This window comes from Oncorhynchus gorbuscha, linkage group LG15 (assembly GCF_021184085.1).
Source record: "Oncorhynchus gorbuscha isolate QuinsamMale2020 ecotype Even-year linkage group LG15, OgorEven_v1.0, whole genome shotgun sequence".
NCBI classification, from domain to species: domain Eukaryota; kingdom Metazoa; phylum Chordata; class Actinopteri; order Salmoniformes; family Salmonidae; genus Oncorhynchus; species Oncorhynchus gorbuscha.
The window spans coordinates 35113621-35130332 of record NC_060187.1 but is presented as its reverse complement, the minus strand read 5'-3'; the positions used below and the strand labels follow the sequence as shown (position 1 = coordinate 35130332).

The 16712-nt window shown below is 45.2% G+C and overlaps 1 protein-coding gene across 4 annotated transcripts in view; it reads right to left on the bottom strand.

Annotated features, from left to right (window-relative positions):
* rfx2 (regulatory factor X, 2 (influences HLA class II expression)) overlaps nt 1-16712 on the bottom strand; it is a 65599-nt gene that overhangs the window by 12847 nt on the left and 36040 nt on the right. For 3 of the 4 annotated variants that reach the window (XM_046300942.1, XM_046300941.1, XM_046300940.1), the window contains 8 exons: nt 11775-11864; nt 11037-11119; nt 10213-10480; nt 8916-8990; nt 6042-6223; nt 4315-4434; nt 3883-4004; nt 3493-3611 (listed from right to left, as the gene is read on the bottom strand). In XM_046300942.1, the coding sequence (XP_046156898.1) occupies nt 3493-3611; nt 3883-4004; nt 4315-4434; nt 6042-6223; nt 8916-8990; nt 10213-10480; nt 11037-11119; nt 11775-11864 (1059 nt within the window). The remainder of the gene's footprint in view (nt 1-3492; nt 3612-3882; nt 4005-4314; nt 4435-6041; nt 6224-8915; nt 8991-10212; nt 10481-11036; nt 11120-11774; nt 11865-16712) is intronic. The other variant, XM_046300943.1, reaches the window with a different exon arrangement.

Below are 16712 nucleotides of genomic sequence, written 5' to 3'. Positions count from 1 at the left end.
GTCGGCCCGAGAATTGAACCCTGTGGCACCCCCAGAGGCTGCCAGAGGTCCGGACAACAGGCCCTCCGATTTGACACGCTGAACTCTATCAGAGAAGTAGTTGGTAAACCAGGCGAGGCAATAATTTGCGAAACCAAGGCTGTCGAGTCTTCCAATAAGAATGTGGTGATTGATTGAGTCGAAAGCCTTGGCAAGGTCGATGAATACAGGTGCACAGTAATGTCTCTTATTGATGTCGGTTATGATGTCATTTAAGACCTTGAGCGTGGCTGAGTTGCACCCATGACCAGCTCTGAAACCAGATTGCATAGCGGAGAAGGTACGGTGGGATTCGAAATGGTCGGTAATCTGTTTGATAACTTGGCTTTCGAAGACCATAGAAAGGCAGGGTAGGAAAGATATAGGTCTGTAGCAGTTTGGGTCTAGAGTGTCACCCCCTTTGAAGAGGGGGATGACCGTGGCAGCTTTCCAATATTTGGGAATCTCAGACGATATGAAAGAGGTTGAACAGGCCAGTAATAGGGGTTGCAACAATTTTGGCAGATAATTTTAGAAAGAGAGGGTCCAGATTGTCTAGCCCGGCTGATTTGTAGGCATCCAGATTTTGCAGCTCTTTCAGAACATCAGCTATCTGGATTTGGGTGAATGAGAAATGGTGGGGGGCTTTGGCAGTTTGCTGTGGAGGGTGTCGGGCAGTTGACCGGGGTAGGGGTAACCAGTTGGAAAGCATGGCTAGCCATAGAGAAATGCTTATTGAAATTCAATTATAGTGGATTAAAAAATAAAAAATAAAAATAAATAAATAAATAAAAATCGGTGATGACAGTGTTTCCTAGCCTCAGAGCAGTGGGCAAGCTGGGAGGAGGTGCTCTTTTTCTCCATGGACCAGAACTTTGAGTTTGTACTACAGGATGCACATTTCTGTTTGAAAAAGCTAGCCCTAGGAAAGCTAACTGCCTGTGTATATTTGTTCCCAACTTCCCTGAAAAGTTGCATATCACGGGGCCTATTCGATGCTAATGCAGAAGGCCACAGGATGTTTGTGCTGGTCAAGGGCAGACAGGTCTGGAGTGAACCAAGGACTAAATCTATTCCTAGTTCTGCATTTTTTTTTAACAGGGCATGCTTATTTAAGATGGCGAGGAAGGCACTTTTAAAGAATAACCAGGCATCATCTGACTGGATGAGGTCAATGTCATTCCACGATACCCCGGCCAGGTCGATTAAAAAGACTTGCTTGCAGAAGTGTTTTATGGAGCGTTTGACAGTGTTGAGGGGTGGTCGTTTGGTCGCAGACCCATTACAGATGCAGGCAATGAGGCATTGATCGCTGAGATCTTGATTGAAAACAGCAGAGGTGTATTTGGAGGGCGGGTTCGTTAGGATGATATCTGGCACCCTCAGTGTTTACAGATTTTGGAGTTGTACCTAGTAGGTTCATTGATCATTTGTGTGAGATTGAGGGCATCAAGCTTAGATTGTAGGATGTTAAGCATTTCCCAGTTCAGGTCACCTAGTAGGACGAGATCAGAAGATGGATGGGGGGGCAATCAATTCACATATGGTGTCGAGGGAAGTGAACATATGGGTCCAGTGAGTGGTTGGGCTGACTGGGAACACGGCGATTCAGACAGTTAGTAGGCCGGTGCTAACAAGCTAGCAGGCCGGTGCTAACAAGCTAGCAGTCCGGTGCAAGCAAGCTAGCAGTTAGTAGACCGGGGCAAGCAAGCTAGCAGAAGGGCCTTTGGGGGACATCGCGATGGAGGCAAGTCTGTTTTTGCCTCTGTGCGGTGGCGTCGATAGACCGGTCGTGGATTTGTAGGGTTCCAAGTAGCTCTAGATAGCTTAGCAGGCCGCGGTTAGCAGAATGGGCCTTCAGCAGACATCACGCCTGTGGGGCCTGTTGGAATCCTCAGGCAGATTATGTCAATATTCCAGTCGTAGAGGATCGGCGGGGTTCCGTGCCCCGTACCGGCAGTAGAAGGGGTCCGGATATTGTAGCCCAAGAGTGGGTTTCGGTGGTAGCCCAGAATCCCTAGCTTCAGGCTAATTGGTGCTTGCTCCAGGATGGAAATGCTAGCCATGAGTAGTCACCCGGGATTGCAGTTAGCTAGTTGCGAAGATCCAGATGAAAATGTTCAGAGTTTGCAGTAGGAATCCAGGGATATGGAGAGAGAGAAAAAAAAAATAGGTCCGTTATGCTCTGGTTTGAGTCACGTTGTACGAACTGGCGAAAGCTTTCTGAGCTAAAGGTTAGCTGATGACCGCTAGCAGTGGTTTGCTAACTGATAGCTGGTAGGTAGTTAGCTGGCTAGCTTCAGTTGAGGGATTCCAGATCCGAAGTAAATAGAAATACTTCAGGAAAAAAACAGATCCACGCCACATTGGGTGAGGCGGGTTGCAGGAGAGTATTTAGAAGTTGAGGTTTAGGAAAATATTTGAAAAAGATATGCGAAGAAAAAGATATAGATATACACAAGGGACACGACAGGACAAAGACAGACGTCTGACTGCTACTCCATCTTGGATTTCGCCAATAGTTACCCTTCTTTGTGAGGCATTGGAAAACCTCCCTGGTCTTTGTGGATGAATCTGTTTGAAATTCACTGCTCGACTGAGGGACCTTATAGATAATTGTATGTATGTGAGGTACAGAGATCAGCTAGTCATGTTAAACACTATTATTTCACACAGATTGAGTCCATGTGACTTGTTTAACACATTTTTACACCTGAACTTATTTAGCCTTGCCATAACAAAGGGGTTGAATACTTATTGACCAAAGACATTTCAGGTTTTCATTTTTAAAGACATTTGTAAAAACATAATTCCACTTTGGCATTATGGGGTATTGTGCATAGGCCAGTGGCACAATACCTGAATTTAAAATGGATTCAATTGAGGTTGAAACAACAAAATGTGGAAAAAGTCAAGGGGTGTGAATACTTTCTGAAGGCACTGTATGTTCAAGTTATGTGCTCTTGTAGGAAGCAAAAACTCCCCCATTCCTGACCAAAATTTGCTATAACCGAGCTAGTAACTCAAAGAATATCAACAAATGTGCACACGCGGCTACACGCTGCTCTGTGATCTCAAATGTGCATTATAGGCTACTCTCCGACCAGGGATGATAGAAAAAAAACATGTACCAGTAAGCGAGAACAAAGCTGCTCCTCCGCCTACAACAAAATCACCAACTCAGTCATAAAGTTAAATCTATTTCAATGCAACAAACCAAACTTGTGTTGATTCAATCCCAATTTCCACAGCAAATCGGGAAAGCTAGTGTACATTTTAGTGAAGACCGATCTATTGTGCGTCTGCATGGGCTGGCCATTTGTCTGCGCTGGACTGCTCCAGGAGCTGCACAGCTTAGAAAGAACATTGGACAGGACACCTGTTGAGGGCTGCAGCCTCACTCTCTGGCAGCGCCGGTTGCCCTAGACTAGACCACACCAGAGCAGTTCAGAGTTTGCAATGTGGTGTACGTACCTCACAGTGGTCCCTGTACAGGTTCTGCAACTTCTTCACGTCGTTCATGTTGATGCGTTCAGGGAGGGGCTGGGTGCCCAGGTCAGGGATGGGGAACGGAGGTAGGACATGGGACACATCTGCAGACACAGTGACACAGTTAAATCCCAAAGTGGTGTCTAATAATCCTGTGAAGCGAGATCATCATTTTTAAATGTACATTATTATTGCATCCAGTGATCAAACTGTGCCAGTCTTGCCCTAGGCTACCATGCAAGCTATCTAAAAGCCTGTCGTCATCACAGTTATATCCTTTATTCACAAACTATGGCATTAATGTGAGCTCTGTTTTGGTACAGGAGACATGATGCGCTGCCTGAGCGTTACAGTGTGGCTAGCGGCGATCCTTACCAATATACTGCTGGTGGTGTTGGCTCTGGGCTGCCACAGACTGCTCTGGGGTGCTGGCCGAATGCTGGGAGCCTCCTGACAAGCTGTCCCCCATGCCATCCACCTTCTGGAGGGGCTTGAACCTGCATAGAGGGGAGAAGGCAGCACAGCTATGTTGGGTGGGGCTGGGAAGAACTAATGGATGACTGGGAGAGGAAGCACAAAAGAGCAGTGGAGAGGAAAAGGTGGAGAATAAAGGCAGGTGTGAGGTTAAATAAACCATGTATCTGAAATTAGGGTGAGCGCACCATTTCACTCTGCTGCAGAGAGTCCCACTAAAAGGGTTTTTGGGCAGAGGACATGAGGTCAATTCTTTAAAAAACACAAATGAACTTGAGCTGACAGTATAGATTAAAGAGAACTAGAGTAGAGGATGTGAGAGGTAGGGCTCACCTTTGTTTCTGGTGCACAGGCTGCTGTCTCATGGCCATGTACTGAGAGTCCTCTTGAAGTCTGTTGAGTGGAGAGTCTGGCTTCAGTCTAATACCATAGTAGTGGTATTTGGAGTTGCCTCTGGAACAAACAGGAACTTTAGGGGTTAATAAACAAATATTGTATTCAGCTTTGTAAGTCTTATCAGAATAAATACTCACCATTACCACATCAATCAATCATTAACACTAGAGGTCGACCGATTAATTGTAATGGCCATTTAATTAGGGCCAAAAAATTTTTTGACACCTTTATTTAACTAGGTAAGTCAGTTAAGAACCCATTCTTATTTTCAATGACAACCTAGGAGTGGTGGGTTAACTGCCTTGTTCAGGGGCAGAACGACAGATTTTTACCTTGTCAGCTCGGGGATTCAATCTTGCCACCTTGCGGTTAACTAGTCCAACGCTCTAAACACCTGATTACATTGCACTCCACAAGGAGCCTGCCTGTTACGCGAATGCAGTAAGCCAAGGTAAGTTGCTAGCTAGCATGAAACTTCTCTTATAAAAAACAATCAATCATAATCACTAGTTAACGACACATGGTTGATGATATTACTAGTTTATCTATTGTGTCACTTCTCATTGCACGGAGAGTCGGTGTATATGCAACAGTTTGGGGTGCCTGGTTTGTTGACACCTAATTTGCCAGAATTTTACGTAATTATGACATAACATTGAAGGTTTTGCAATGTAACAGGAATATTTAGGCTTATGGATGCCACCCGTTAGATAAAATACAGAATGGTTCCATATTTCACTGAAAGAATAAACATCTTGTTTTCGAGATGATAGTTTCCAGATTCGACCATATTAATGACGTAAGGCTCATATTTCTGTGTGTTATTATGTTATAACTAAGTCTATGATTTGATAGAGCAGTTTGACTGAGCGATGGTAGGCACCAGCAGGCTCATAAGCATTCATTCAACCAGCAATTTCGTGCGTTTGACAGCAGCCCTTCAAGCCTTGCGCTGTTTATGACTTTAAGCCTATCAACTCCCGAGATTAGGCTGGTGTAACCGATGTGAAATGGCTAGCTAGTTAGCGGGGTGCGCGCTAATAGCGTTTCAAACGTAACTCGCTATGAGACTTGGAGTAGTTGTCCCCTTGCTCTGCATGGGTAACGCTGCTTCGAGTGTGGCTGTTGACGATGTGTTCCTGGTTCGAGCCCAAGTAGGGGCGAGGAGAGGGACGGAAGCTAGACTGTTACACTGGCAATACTGAAGTGCCTATAAGAACATCCAATAGTCAAAGGTATATGAATTCCAAATCGTAGAGAGAAATAGTCCTATAATAACTACAACCTAAAACTTCTTACATGGGAATATTGAAGACTCATGTTAAAAGGACCCACCAAGGAATTTTTTCCTTGCTTTCATATGTTCTGAGCAAGGAATTTTAAACATTAGCTTTAAAATGGCACATATTGCACTTTTACTTTCTTCTCCAACACTTTGTTTTTGCATTATTTAAACCAAATTGAACGTTGCATTTTTCATTTGAGGGTAAATTGATTTTATTTATGTATTGTATTAAGTTAACATAAGTGTTAATTCAGTATTGTTGTAATTGTCATTATTACAAATATATTTTTTAATGTATTTATTTTAAATATTTTTTAAAATTATTTTATTATTATTAACACTACCCTGCTCTTCCTCACCCTTATCATCATGGTCTTACCTTGTGCCGAGGCGGCGGGTCCTGAGGCCCATGAAGACTGAGCGGATGAGTTTCCCAAAGGAGGCAGCGTTGACCGGGTCCAGTTTCTGCTCCTGACAGTGGCGCAGGTAGTGGTTGTAGAGGGAGCTCCGGGGCAGGCTCACCCCCTCTGCTGTCTCATAGTTATCCAGCAGCCACTGCAGCTAAAACACAAAACACACACAGTACAGAAACAGTCAGTAAGTCACACCTACTGGACCCTGTCTGCTGCACTCTGATCCTTACTGTACAACTCCATCCTAAGGTTGAAAGGCTAGAACCCGGTTACTGAGATTTACCACTCCTCCCTCCCCCAGGTACACGCACACAGGTGCATGCACACACAGGCACACACCAACCACCTGTTTAGTGAGTTTAAAGGAGAGCGAATTTAGATTGTGTTAAAACTGTCAAAGGGAGTGAATTGGTATATTTGAGGTACACGCACGCACAGGTACACACGCACGCACACACGCACATTTGAGGTATAGCAGGTACACGATCACACACACAAACCACCTGTTTAGTGAGTTTAAAGGAGAGAATTTAGATTGTGTTAAAACTGTCAAAGGGAGTGAATTGGTATATTTGAGGTATAGCAGGTACACGATAGTGTAACAGTATAACTTTAGACCGTCCCCTCGCCCATACCCGGGCGCGAACCAGGGACCCTCTGCACAACAACTGACACCCACGAAGCATCGTTACCCATCGCTCCACAAAAGCCGCGGCCCTTGCAGAGCAAGGGGAACTACTACTTCAAGGTCAGTCACCGATTGCAAGTGCAGTCACCGATTGAAACGCTATTTAGCGCGCACCACCGCTAACTAAGCTAGCCGTTTCACATCTGTCACAATAGCGCACGCAGGCGCACGCACGCACCCACCAGGCGCACGCACCCGCGGGCGCACGCACGCACGCCGCACCGCACGCACCCGCAGGCGGGCGCACGCACCCGCGCACCCGGCGCACCACGCACACGCGCGCACGCACGCACGCACCCGCAGGCGCACGCACGCACACGCACCCGCAGCACCCACGGCGCACCCGCAGGCGCACGCACCCGCAGGCGCACGCACACGCACGCACGCGCACGCACCCGCAGGCGCACGCGCACGCACGCACCCACAGGCGCACACGCACCCACAGGCGCGCGCACGCACCACAGGCGCACGCACGCACCCACAGGCGCACGCACGCACCCACAGGGCGCACGCACGCACCCACAGGCGCGCGCACCCACAGGCGCACGCACGCACCCACAGGCGCACGCACACCCGCGCGCGCACGCAGGCGCACGCACCCACAGGCGCACCCACACGCACCCACAGGCGGCGCACGCACGCACGCACCCACAGGCGCACGCACGCACCCCACACAGGCGCACGCACGCACCCACAGGCGCACGCACGCACCCACAGGCGCACGCACGCACCCACAGGCGCACGCACGCACCCACAGCACCCACAGGCGCGCACGCACCCACAGGCACGCACCCACAGGCGCACGCACGCACCCACAGGCGCACGCACGCACGGCACACGCACGCACACACAGGCGCACGCACGCACACACAGGCAGGCGCACGCACGCACACACACAGGCACACGCGCACGGCACACACAGGCGCACGCACGCACACACAGGCACACGCACGCACACACAGGCACACGCACGCACACACAGGCACACGCACGCACACACAGGCACACGCACGCACACACAGGCACACGCACGCACACACAGGCACACGCACGCACACACAGGCACACGCACGCACACACAGGTACACGCACGCACACACAGGTACACGCACGCACACACAGGTACACGCACGCACACACAGGTACACGCACGCACACACAGGTACACGCACGCACACACAGGTACACGCACGCACACACAGGTACACGCACGCACACACAAACCACCCATTTAGTGAGTTTAAACGAGACACATTTTTTATTTTGTGTTAAAACTGTCAGAGGGGGTGAATTAGTATACGTGATAATTGCTCATTCATATTATACCTGTCCACTAGAGAAATATAGAACTCTGTGGTCTCCTATTCCCCAACAGGGTGGACAGAATTATTTACCCATCTGTGTGGATGGAGGAGACTAGGCAAAAATAAGATGATTGGCAGTTGAAATAAACACATGGATATTTATCTCAATTTACAGGGTGGCCAGACAGTGTGACAGACACAGTGTGGAGTTGATGACAACAATATGACTGTCAGGTGGAGCTGCTTGATAAGATTCTAGAGGTGACCGAGGGTTAAGAGCCGGAATGGAGAATAACATCTAATGAAATAGTTGGTTTGAATGGCAGCTCTGGTGGCACAATAAAGTAGAGTCAAGTAGTACTGCTTTTATTACCATATCACACTAATTATGGAGATGTGACCGGCTCACATTATATAACATGTAATTGTTGACAAATATTGAGTGTGTCTTGATTCGCATGTGAATGTGTGCTTCCCAGACAGTAGAAAAGGGGGGCATGGCGTTATGTGGCTATAACAATCACGTAGCTGTCACCATGTGGAGGATGGGGAATCTGAAAACGCAACAGGTTAAATACACGCGTTGCTTCTGTCAAGACAAGGACAAGGCAAGCTCAGCCAGCAGAAAGTCCCCCAATCAATAACTTGTTGAGAAACAAGTGGCAGCAGATGCAAGGAAAGTATCTGGTCAGACAACGCAGTGTTTTGGGTCACAGCACACTAAGGCTAGCAGTAGTCTGTTCCCTTCAGCAGAAAGAAGAGATCACAGTGAAGTGGTAAGGTAGAGCCAGGGAGACAAAGGCAGGCCTTTCTAGTCCTTTTCAAAGAAAGTTCCTGATTTGACTTACATGGCTGTTGAGCAGGCTGCTTTTGTGAGTTGCAATCCCTTCCGACTTTTGGAGGTTTTCAATCGCCATTTCAAGCTAAAGAAAAAAATGAGCATGCAAAAAATGAAACAGGATGTAGAAAAAAGGATGAAAACGAAAACACAAAACAGAAAGGAAATAAGAAGGTTAGCAGCAGCCAGATCTCTGCATTTCCATTACCCTCAGTCAATGTTGCAGCCAAATTCATTATTGGCTGAAAAAGCATGCAAATGAGAGGGACTCAAGGGGTTAAGCTGCTGACTGAAGGCCCTCCTTGTCTGACACTAATGTATGCAAATAGTCTCTGCAAACAGGGTCACAGGTCATTCCATGCGCAATGACAATGAGTCGACAAATTCCACCTAACACCCAATGAAAATCACCACACAATGCAAAACTTGAGAAGTTATATGTAACAGTCACTGTTGCAATCCACTTTGAACACAAATACAGTCCTAATAGAAAAACCTCCAACAGGAGCAATGCATTTCCATATCATCCCATCTTTTCTTTCCATTTGTTATCCCAAAGGAACCATTTCAATCAACTGTTTTTCCGGCGGTATCATGGACTAGAGAAGAAAGGAGTTAAACTAGCAGGCATAGTGAATGACAAAACTTGAGAAGGAAAAAAAAAGCAGGCATCCTTCCAAAGTCTAAGGGCTGTTGGCCAAATGGTAATGAGGCCCAGGGGTTGCTTTGTTTTGCAGGGCGCTCAAGTGCCTGTGAAAAACTCTAAAACAAAGCATAGCCAAATGACTTAAACCAGCCTGCACCATACTTCCCCTGTCCCGCTTCTCCCGTAACGCCATGGGGCACTGGGAAGGCTGAGGCCCACCCCAGACCCAGGTTTCCCCGAGGATCAGCAGATAGGCCAGGCAGGCAGTGGTGAGGATAGTCACACCAGCGTGCGTCACAGGCACAGCAGGGAATGTGTCTGCTACAGCAGGGCAATTTGTTTGTTGGTGTATCTAATGATTTATACACACACACTTCAGAGAACACTTCAATCCATGCAGGCTTAAAAAGCGGTTTAGTAATGGAAACCATAAACCATCCCTCATGTTTGGGATGAGTTGGAATAACTGACTCTCAGACATGGGCATTCATTTCTAAAGGTGTTGGTGCCTCTTCAATTCCATATGGTTTGATGGACTTACATAGTGACATCACAATCATTTCACAGAGATACCTACTGGACTGGAAACTTAATTCATCCTACTAAATTCACAAGTCCCAACAAGGACACAGAGTATATGTAACTCATCCAAGGTGCTCACCATAGCGGAGGAGGAGCGGGAGGAGTGTGAGGCATGGTGGCGGCCTCCCTCCATGCCCCCGCCGTGGATCAAGTAGGTGCTGCCACCTGAGATGATCTGACTGCCGCCCACATCCATGGTGATGCCCACCATGCCGTGGGGAGGCACACCACTGGAGGAGGAGACCACCGTCGTGACCTGGGAACCCCCGCCCTGAGAGTCAAAATAGGCTCCTCCACTGCCCTGGCCATACAGCTGGGCCTCAGGGTTATAAGAGTAGGCTGTCCGGCTGGAGAGAGAGGTGCCATAAGTTAAAGCTATGACTTCAGATCTATACAGAATGAAACAGCAATCCCATAACATTACATTCACTTAGTTTGTGTTTTTAATTATAATACTACACATCTACAATCTTACATTAGGGGTTCAATTAGCTTTAAAAGCAGCAATAAGACATTTTTGGGGTGACATGACCAGATTTACATAGAAATATGTGTTATAGATCGGTCATTCTCTTCGAAAGCAAGTCTAAGAAGCGGTAGATCGGTTGAATTTTTGTGCTTACTTTCAGTTTTGTACACCAGCTTCTAACAGCTGAAAATGCAATATTTTTGGTTATGGAAAATATATTACAGTGGTTTAGATGGTACAATGATTCTCTACAATATACTTGCTTGTTTTGTCACATAAATTCTAATAGTTTGCCTATTTTCAGTTTTTGCAACCAGGAAATGGCAGAGCGATTTCTACATAGTGCATCTTTTTATGGTATTCTACTTAGAAGTATTTTAAAGCCCGCTGGAACACATTCCATTGCCTGAAATGAAAAGCACCGCAGTACTTACATGGTTCCATTAGTGTAAACTGCTTCTCCCCCCTCTCCCACATATTGAACCTGGGAGGGGTAGACATGATGGATCTGCTGGACCTATGGAGAGAGAAACACAACCATTGAGCATTAATTGTCATCAAGAGGGAGTAATCACTTCTAGGCTGTTTTTCATTCTTTGAAATGAGAACATCAATGCTTGTTCGTAATCAAAATAGAGTAACTCATGTCTTCCGTAATCATAATATTGATTTGGGCGGCAGGTAGCCTAGTGGTTAGAGCATTGGGCCACTAACCGAAAGATTGCTAGATCAAATCCCCGAGCTAATAAGGTAAACATCTGTCGTTCTGCCCCTGAACAAAGCAGTTAACCATGTTCCATCATTGTAAATAAGAATTTTTTTCTTAACGGACTCGCCTAGTTAAATAAAATACAAATGTAAAAAAATATATATATTACCACAGTGCTATCAGTAGGTGGCAGTGGGATTAATGTATCATGATGAGAAAAAAGAAAATCCCTGCTGAGCACTTGAAGCACACCTGATTGAGCTCTAACAGCCATTATATTAGTTAGAAACTAATACCATTCAAAAGCAACAACACTTACAATACAGTGGAGAATGTGATTGGTATCAACATGTCTGATGCTACTGTGGTGGAGCCATGCTGTGCATGTGGATAAAGCCAGACTGATTGAGTGTCCTGGGGGTTGGAGAGAAGGAAGGCGGGGTGGTGAGGAGACAGTGTGTACCTGCTGAGGGACCTGTTGCAGCCGGGGGACTGACAGCTGCTGCACCTGCGCTCCCTTCTGGGCTGAGCCTGTAGCCTGAACCAGCACCCTCTGGGGGGGTAGAGGACACGCACCATTATTGTTAAGCACATAAGATGCACACGCAAAACACACACTATGCCTATTGACACAAAAAAAGAAACTACAAATCCTTAAGCCCCTAAAGAGTACCAGATAATCAAACATGGAACTTGACTGGATTTTTGGTAGAATATCCTTCCTTATTATATGTACACTGTGGCTTGCGCAAAACCTTTCTTCTTAAGACAAGTATGAAGTGAATGCTGGTGGGAAAGACTATGCTTTCCTATCCAGCAGCAATTACAGCCCTTACAGTCAACATATTTTTGTGCAAGTCCATTCTAGGCTTTCACTAATTACAAGAGACCACAATGTTTGTTTGGGACCAACGTTCTTCTTTGGCGGTTGCAGAAGACCACTCCTGGTATACCTCTTCAGGGTAGTGTTGATGGAGGTGTGTTCATGACAAAAATAAAATTGACATTTCCACTTATATAAAAAAATATATACGTTTGAGGTAGACTGCAGTGTAGTATAGGCCTATAGTTCAGCACTGGCTTCTCTCAAGCATAGCCAGCTGTCAAGGCATATATGATACACTATCCAAAAATATTAACATAAGGATATTTACTGCTTGGTTTCTATGGATTCTCTCATCAACCCATGTCCTTTTCCCAGAACTTTGAACAGCTGTGGCAATACAAGGTTATAGGTCCTAATTGTACTAATGAGAAACCTAGCCAGATCTGATCACACACAACATGATATCCAATGATTCATGATTGCTGTCAGCCACATCTAGGCAAATGCTTGTTGACATATTTTTGGGGTTCTTAATATACTGTAGACTGGAAATAAATTCACATTAAAAGGATTGCTCTGCAGTATAATACATCTGGTATAAATGAGTAATGAAATCAACAGGGTTGTTGAGAATTCCCTTTTAACATTCTGCTGCTCTTCCCCAGTGCATGGCGTGAGGGGCTTGGTTCCCCTGGGGAGAATATTGTGTGTTGGGAGTGAGGTGGGATGCTGTGATGTAGAGCACTGTGCAGGGCTGTTGTGGTGACTGTTAGTCATGAACGCAGTAAAGTTCCACGTGACCATTGAGTCATGGTAATATACATTTTTGCACTCTGGACATGCTTTGGTAGTACCCAACTCAGTAACAACCAACGGGTCCTAATGGCCTGGTACTTAGGGCTCTATTGTCCCTCTAACCACTCTGACGTCAGTGCAAATGCAATCTAAAATCACAAACACTTATCACAACAGTAGGTCTATCATACTTACATAACTGTGATGATCAATTTGAAGAAAGAAGTTCAACAGCAGGTTGAAACAGTGTAAAGCATGGTTGTTGTGGATGTTGTTTCAAAGCCTAACAACGAAATGGACAGCACTAAGGTGATGATTAATTCAAAACGCTCATTGGCATATTATTATTATTTTGTCATTATACAATACATAGCCTACGGCATATTACTCATTGCAAAAAAACAAAAATGTTTTAAGATGACTTTGGTACATAATTGGTCTGGCCTATACTCCAATTTTTTTTCTTTTTCTTTAGTAATCGCCTTTGAGTGTGGACTGTATTATGTATACTGGATGAACTGGTTACCTTATGCTACGCTCCAAAATGTCAGTCAATGAGTCTGGGAGAAAACATAATATAGCCATAGACAATGCTGTTGGTTCATTGATTGTGAATAGCTTAGTAACAGGGAATGTTTTATATTTTCATCATTAATTGGGCAACGCATTACCTTTAGCTACAGAATACCTCACCACCATGCGTTTCCATCTCCTATGCTCTCCTTTATTCCATTCTCGAGCGTACAGACGGGCTGTCAGCAGTTTAGTATCATGTTTTCAAACAACATATTTCACTATCGATGTGCACAAACGGATTCCACTTGGTTTCCCAAATTCAGCACTGGGTGGCTGCAGGAACAAGGTTGGAGAGGCCATGGCATACAGAGTTTAGGAGGAATATCATGTCGGGCAGAGCGGGCATGCTCCTCAAACAATGGTTGATGTGTGGAGTGAAATAAGCGTTATATTTATTTCTCAGCTGCTCATAGGGCTGGGTGATAGGATATTTTGGCCCTATCATGGTATTTTTTAAAAATTGGACGGTATGACAGGGTGGCCATAAGGTGGCAACACATACATTCTAAGTGATTTCAATGGCTGTCTCCATTCTGATTGTTTTAAACTGGTCAACTTCTAAAACATTTTAATGCACTTTCAGGAATTGCTGCATACCTGCACTAATTTGAGAATTTCCACTGCCAAGTAGGACTGCACAATATGGGCAAACAATCAAAGGCCTTATTTTTAAGCAAATTTTGCAATTTCAATTTTACTTGCGATTTAGAGCACAACACTTGGGTGAACTGTTGGAATCATGGAAATAGAATGATCATTCAAATTCCATAGTTAGAATATAATAGCGGGCACTTGAATACAGTGTTTGACGTGACAAATGAAAATGCCAGGGAGGAGTTATAGTTACAGGGTAGGACGTTGACAATTATACAACAGGTGGTTCTAATGCTGATTCGTTAAAACCGCATTACAGCCAGTGTCTATTCCGCAAGTTACCACAGGCTAAATATATATTACGCAACTAACATCAAGGCGGTGGCCCGTTCCTGTAGGTTCATGCTCTACAACATCCGCAGAGTACGACCCTGCCTCACACAGGAAGCGGCGCAGGTCCTAATCCAGGCACTTGTCATCTCCCGTCTGGATTACTGCAACTCGCTGTTGGCTGGGCTCCCTGCCTGTGCCATTAAACCCCTACAACTCATCCAGAACGCCGCAGCCCGTCTGGTGTTCAACCTTCCCAAGTTCTCACGTCACCCCGCTCCTCCGTTCTCTCCACTGGCTTCCAGTTGAAGCTCGCATCCGCTACAAGACCATGGTGCTTGCCTACGGAGCTGTGAGGGGAACGGCACCTCAGTACCTCCAGGCTCTGATCAGGCCCTACACCCAAACAAGGGCACTGCGTTCATCCACCTCTGGCCTGCTCGCCTCCCTACCACTGAGGAAGTACAGTTCCCGCTCAGCCCAGTCAAAACTGTTCGCTGCTTTGGCCCCCCCAATGGTGGAACAAACTCCCTCACGACGCCAGGACAGCGGAGTCAATCACCACCTTCCGGAGACACCTGAAACCCCACCTCTTTAAGGAATACCTAGGATAGGATAAAGTAATCCTTCTCACCCCCCCCCCCCCTTTAAGATTTAGATGCACTATTGTAAATTGACTGTTCCACTGGATGTCATAAGGTGAATGCACCAATTTGTAAGTCGCTCTGGATAAGAGCGTCTGCTAAATGACTTAAATGTAAATGCCTCTGTTCCATCTGACTGCGCAATCCACTGTTTCATCAGCCCAACCAGGCACTTTATAAACTTGATCTCCACTATAAAAACCTAGACATTATCTCACATTTCAGAGTAACATTTAGTTTTCAACAACGGAGATTTGTAAAAACCTTGCTGTCTCTCCGACATTTGCAACATTGAATTTGAAAATTTAAACAATCTCCAGCTGTCCCATAGTAATGTCCGGTTCTTGACACGGTCGAGACAAGCAGGCAGTGCTTCTCAGTCAGTCGAAATCATGAATCAGTTGGCAGAATTGTTCTGGATATATACAAAGAAATATAAATTGGGGGGAAAAAAGTTCAAACGAAACAAAGTGCAGCTAGTTTGCAGTCTTTTTTTAGTTTGAAGTGATTATGTTAGCCGTGTTGTTGGCTAGCTCCTCTGAACAGCGTCCTGACGAGAGAGCACATTTTCTAAGCCAAGAAAAATAATGCCTCATTAGCTCATTACTATGGATGTATCCAAATACATATGACTAGAAAACAGCTTAAAAAAATGCAAAATGCAGCTACTGTTGTTATTCTGGCTGCACTGTTTGACGTTACTGTAAGTTAGCTGTAGTTGGCTAGCTAGCAAGCAAAGGACAAGAATGTTGCCAGCCTATTGTAAGTCGCTCTTATCCAGAGCGTCTGCTAAATGACTTAAATGTAAATGTAAATATGGCAATGGAACATTTCGAACGAACAACTGGGTTAAGTCCATTGATACAGAACTGGATTGAGTCTCTGGCACCCGAACCGATAGAACGAACAACCAGCCGGCTTGGGTAGCAGCCCAAGATGTGTGTCAAGACTATATTGTGGAAGGATGAAATAGTATGAATAAATTAATCAATTAACATGAATGAAAATGGCAAATCATTATTTGAATATGTTGGTAACCCGGGACGAACACTGTGCCAATATATCCTCCAAACACCGGCATTGAGGGCATTATCACTTAAGTGTTTCCTAGGGCACCCTATAATATTTAGCTACATTTAATGTTCTCTCAGCTTCTCTTCTTTGATTTAGAAGATACTGTTTCACAAACATGCTGATTTTGGTCTACACCATCACTGGTATTATCAGGCTGTATAGTTAATTACATTTGCTCTGACTCAGTACATTTATTAGCTAGCTATCGATTAGCATTAGTGATTAGCAGCTAACAAGATTTAGGACGAACTTGCTAATAAAATACAAATGAGCTGTTTGCAGATGTAAGAAATACAAACTAATAATGCAATTATAGAACACTAGTGGATTTATATTAAGAAGCAAAGTGAAAACAGCATCTTTGTCATCAAATTTGTTGCATGTGCTCCATTCACCATGCAGACTGAAAACAAGTGTCTTGTGCTCGAGGAACAAATGTGCTCCTTGAGTGACGGGGCTAGGTCTGTGTGGAAAGCGGCATAGAGAGAGAAGACTCAAGTAGCAAAGTAAACTATAAAAATGGATGTTACACGGTGTATCACATTTAACAAACTAAATATTT